Below are 5,328 nucleotides of genomic sequence, written 5' to 3'. Positions count from 1 at the left end.
GTCATGGTGTAGAGTACTGTTGAATTCCACTAGTCAAACCATCAATAGAAACATCTATAGCTCCCCTCCCAAAGATTAAAAGAAGCCTAGAGTGGATGTAAGAAGAGGGATGGATTGAAGCTTGGGATATACACTGGCATCTATTAATGCACAATAGCACCAAGTATTTTCCATATGGTATCCTTAAGCTATTTGAGCTCATTACTATGCATCTAGCAGCCTTAACATCTACCTTAGTGTATGAATTTGATCAAGAGCATGTTAAATATACCACATTTTTTGAGGAGGAAGATCTACAAGTTGTACACGATGCATTTATCTCCAAAAAAAGCCACAGCCACACCAAACCGAAATAAAGAGGAAGGAAGTAGAGAATCAAAAGAGGAGCACACTTACCCAATCTATAGGCCCATAATTTCTCTAGCTCAAGAAAATCTAGAAGTTAAAAAGAAGAGAGACAATACTAACAATCCGGGAGATAATGATCCTTGACCTCAAGGAGTACTAGAAGTAATGCCAACAAGTGCCACCAATCCACCACAATAAGAAGCCCCTTCTGAAAAACCAACAACTTTACATTAAAGTGTTATCTTGGACATCCGGCTAGTGATTATGAACTAATGATCAGAATAGGAAACCTTGTTGAATCCCAAACTCATGATGAAAGCTGTGTAGCACATCATACCGTTCAATCTGACTATGCCAATTTTTCCAGAAGCCTATACAACAACAGACAAGCACCATGGTTACCTTACCTCGTTAGAGCTCCAAAGCTCGATATGCTTGAATTAATGCCAATGGCATGGGAAGGAACATTATGGGAAAATGTGGCTAGGCACACCAACCTGGCTAATCCAAATCGAGTAGATATGTAAGAAATTAAAATGGTGGTTGACATGATAAGTTACTATTACAAAAGATGGCAAATCAAGCACAATGTCAAACAAAGAGGCAAGTATGAAGAAATAAAGCCCAATGTTGATTATAATTACACATAGCAGAATGCTAGAGCATCCAGTCACCACCATGGAGAACACCCTTCCTCCAGCTACCGAAGTATGCCACTATTTACAAAAGATCTTTACAGCAACTCCGAGTGGACCTAATGTTCGTGCCAATAAAAAGGCTGTTAACTAAAGTAGAATTCACAGCTCACGAAGAAAGGGATTCCCATTATTACTTCAACTTTCCATTCTTCGAGCATAACAACTTTGCTACCATAAACCTGTAACACTAGTACATGCTAACCATAATAAAAGCCTGGAGGATATCCTAGACCTAGTGATGGTGGCTAGAGTCAGGTTCTTAAGTTGCTCATGGTCTAACAAGATGATTATGTCTACACATTCGGTAGGAAACACTTAAAGTTTCATCTTAACAAAGACCCAGAGGAGGACATGTACTATTACCATAAACTCACATGCATGCCATCTTACATGCACATAACCTTTGAAGACATGATTAACATAGGGTTTTGGATGCCATTTTGTTACCTAAGGCAAACCCTAGGCAGCTACAAACACAAAGATCTAGACATAAAATATTATTCGGATCAAATGTCTTTAAAAAGTAAAGATTTCGAGGATCAAATGTGAGGGGGTTGTTAACCCCATTTTAGGTTAACTTAGCATCTCTACACATGAGAGATGGCTTATAATATGTGTCATGAATAGCACTATAAAATATTGTATTATGAGAAAAGCTAGCCAATGACACTTACAATAAGTTTTTGGGCGTTCCAAGTGTGAATAAGGACTAAATGTATGTAACTTTTTCTCATAATTAAGGACACAATCCCCAATTGAGCCTTGCTTGTCTGTTTGCTTTCTTGTGCAGACAAGCATGGCTTGCTTTCTTGTGTGAGAGAGAGTTGAAAGTCGATTGTATGATTCTTGGTTCATGTGCCTCATTGTGTGAGAGTGAGTAAGAGTGAGAGAAGAGAGAGCCTTTGTGGGTGTACGTGGAGCTTCTTGAGGTGACTCCAGGGAGAAAGATTCGGAGGAGAAGAAGCTAGCACCAACTAGTGAAGCTTAAAGCCTTCAAGAGATATAAGCTCGGGAATTTCTAAGTCCCCAACAAGTTAAGGTAAGAATAGCTTATTGTTTGAGCATTCTTGCAAGCGGTTGTGCAAGCCAAAGTTGATGATTTTTAATTTTCTAGCTTTTTTTTTTTTGCTAAGCTCACATCTCTAGATTCACATATGCAGGGTCAAGTCTACGCACTATCACGTCTACGAGCTCACATCTATAGGTCTATATCTCCAGGCTAACGTATGAAGGTTTACATGTCTAGGCTCATGCACCTAGACTCATACCTCCTCGGCAACGTGCCTTTTTTGTATGAACTTGGCTCACGTACTTCTCGTGTATGAAAGGAGTCTACCTGTGGTTCGAAAAGCTAAGAACTAGGCTTGTGATGACAGGGTTGGTGTGTAATTATTGTGTAATTATTGGGTAACGAGTGTACAACTGTTGGGTGATAAGTGTACTTAATTTCCCAATAATTACGAAGGACAAAAAAATTCCTTAGAATTCATAGTTAATACATGACAAGAAAATCTTCCAAGGACATGGCTAGGTATGTCCGTGTGTACGAGTCTTTATAGCCATAATAATTGGTCAGTATACTGTATTATTTATACCTACTCCATGCTAACATCTCCAGGCTCACATCTCCACGCTCATGTCTATAGGTTCATGTGTCTAAGCTCAGGCTCACATCTTTTTGTGCAAGAAAGTGAGCTCATGTCTCCTCCCTAAGAGCTTGTTTGGCCTAATTTTTAATGGTTTTTGTGATTTTTTGGACATGATGGAATAAGATTAAGGATCTTGACCTAATTAATGGTTGTGATGTAACTAATTAAGTGTTTTAGATGGTTTTGTATGCCTCTACTCTACCAATTCAACAATGCATGAACAATTTATGAAAAAATATAAAATGCATAATAAAAACTGATAATCCTACTCTAATTCAACATAATAAAGCTCAGTGCTCATGTTTTCGAAGTGGATTCTACTCTAATCACAATTACTAAACTAATCCTCGGATCAAAGCAATGAAAGTCTAAGTCTCTTGAACTCCAATTTCATGCAAATCATGATTTTACTCTTACCAATAAATGACATTTGAATGAACTAGTGCAAAAATCAAACACACAAACAAACTCATCCAATGCAAACCATATGTTTTTTGGAGTGTGAGCTCCTAATCAACACCGGGAAATATTTGGTGATTTCAATAGCTTGGAATGGACGAAAAAACACAGCTAACAAGGAGACACCCTGGAACAAATGTAGCTAGGCTAACTAAGGCCATCACGATTCAGAACTCAAAATCTAGTTAACTCAAATTTAAGTCGATTAGAATATTAAAACGAACAAAAAGGTAAAATAAATACACAACTAGTTACCAAGCAACAAGGAGAAAGGCAAAGTAATCTGTCATATGTATTGTATCTAAGTTGCTGCAAAATTAACCAGGTAAATTGTCACATATATTGTATCTAAATTGCTGCAAAATTAACCATACAAAGCTAAAATGTAAATTTTCAAAGGGAGGAGGAAATTTGTGAGAAAATCGGCTGTGTACGATGAAAGGAAACAAGAGTCCTCCCTGCCTGCCTGTGTAAGTGTTGCTGGTGAAGTGTAGAGTTAACAGAAGCCAAGAATGTTGCCTGTGTGAGTGTTGTAGTTTTGGTACCGGAACTGTTCAGCTGTTGATGAAGCTTGGCATAACAAAGCGAAGAAGAAATGCGGGGAAAGAGAGGGAGCAGAGCCCTCTCTGTGTAAAGCTAAGCAGAGGGGACTTTGTGTGAGCTAACTCTGAGGTGCGAAACTGCAGCTATTTTGGGGCAAAACTTAGGAACAGAGAGGGGGTAAGGGGCCATGATAACGTCTGCAGAGAGAGAGAGAGAGAGAGAGAGAGAGAGACCGTGTAGGCAGTGAAAGAAACAGATATTTTGGCCCTGAAAAAGAGAGCTTCATGAAGGACGGGGAGGGAGGGCAACTTGAGGGCCTGGTAATGGCGATGGAGATGGCCCTGCTGCTGGAAACTGAGGAGAACCTCCAAACTCTGCTCTGGGGAAATGAAAAGGATAAGGGAAACCTCGAGGGGGGTAGAAGCCATGGCTGTTGATGCCACTATTGGGGCTCGGGTTATGGGTTGGGGGAAAAAAGAAGCCTCCGGGAGTGTTCTGCAGAGGGCTCTGGCCAAAAGAAGGCGATCTGAATGCCACAGAGCCATAGCTGCCGGAGCCTGAGGGCGGGGCAGCAGGAGGAGGGGGTGTCCGAAACCCTAACCCTAAGCCGGCCATGGCAGAAGCTCTGTGAACTTCGTTTGCAGCAGCGAAAGAAGCAGAAACAGGGACCGAAACAGAAACAGAAGCCGGAGCAGGAGCAACAGTAGGGAGAGGAGTTCCATCGTTTTGTGCTGCAGAAGACGCAGCAGCAGCAGCAGCAGAGTTAGCCATAGCTTCCGCAGCTTCGTCTCTGCTCGTCTTCTTCATCTTGGGAGCCACGTCGTTGTCCCTGTTGAGAGGCAAGGACATGCCAGGGCCGAACACAACCCCTCGGAACACTGTATCAGAGTCCCCAACCCTGACTGTGACAAGGTAGCCTGCATCGAAAGACCCATCCACAACGCCATGGACAGATTGACCTACCTTGACAGTGGGAGCAGGGTCTTCTTTGTCAGGTGAAGCTCCTGCTCCGCCATCGCTCTGCGGAACCCGAGCTGATGAAGACCCCTGCTGCCTTTTCCTCCTGCCCGAAACAGACACAGGCGTTGTGAAGGCCTTCTTCTTCTTCTGCCTCACCCCTGCAAGGTCGCTAACCTCGCCCGGCAACAGTAGCATCCTCTCTGCTTTCCTTGGCCTCCCCCTTTTCTTCTTCGGAGGAGAAGATGCAGCAGCTGTTTCATCATAGCTCTGCTCCATAGCCGTCTGTTTTGCAAGTACTCTGCTACGCTATGAGAGAAGGCTTGCTTCTGCCCTTGTATGCCTGCTTAGGAATTCTTATGCAGTATCCTCTGTGCATGCTCTGCTCCATGTGAGGTTTCAGGGTGCATACTTTAACAGCCTGTCTTAAGGTTTTTCAAGCCTCTGTGCACATCAGAGCTTTTCCCTTAATTCAGAGTAGCACTTTGGCAAAGATGGGAGCAGAAGAGCTTCTGTTCATGGTTTCCCAGCAGAAATTTTCGCAGAGATGAAGAGAAAGAGAGAGAGAGAGAGAGAGAGAGAGAGAGAGGTGAGGTCTCTGTTCATGGTTCCTCACAAGCAATTCTGCAGAGATGAAGAGAGAGGCTTTTCCCAGCAGCAATTTTGCAGAGAGG

The 5,328-nt window shown here is 42.4% G+C and overlaps 1 protein-coding gene and 1 long non-coding RNA gene across 2 annotated transcripts in view; both read right to left on the bottom strand.

The window, feature by feature from the left end:
- Window positions 1–425: 425 nt before the first annotated feature.
- On the bottom strand, window positions 426–1,022 carry LOC147628137 (uncharacterized). The gene is made up of 2 exons (XR_015268187.1): window positions 756–1,022; window positions 426–556 (listed from the first exon to the last, which is right to left on the bottom strand). It is a non-coding gene; the product is annotated as an uncharacterized LOC147628137 (long non-coding RNA).
- Window positions 1,023–3,471: 2,449 nt separating this feature from the next.
- Window positions 3,472–5,328, bottom strand: part of LOC147628136 (uncharacterized) — a 2,206-nt gene continuing 349 nt past the window's right edge. The window contains exon 1 of the mRNA XM_086813172.1: window positions 3,472–5,328. This exon is cut by the window's right edge and continues 349 nt beyond it. Coding sequence (XP_086669298.1) covers window positions 3,980–4,933 — 954 coding nt within the window. The 5' untranslated portion in view covers window positions 4,934–5,328 and the 3' untranslated portion in view covers window positions 3,472–3,979.

Source organism: Cibotium barometz, chromosome 19 (assembly GCF_041138505.1).
Source record: "Cibotium barometz isolate CiBa-2024 chromosome 19, ASM4113850v1, whole genome shotgun sequence".
Classification (NCBI taxonomy): domain Eukaryota; kingdom Viridiplantae; phylum Streptophyta; class Polypodiopsida; order Cyatheales; family Cibotiaceae; genus Cibotium; species Cibotium barometz.
This window is presented reverse-complemented; position numbering and strand designations above follow the sequence as displayed.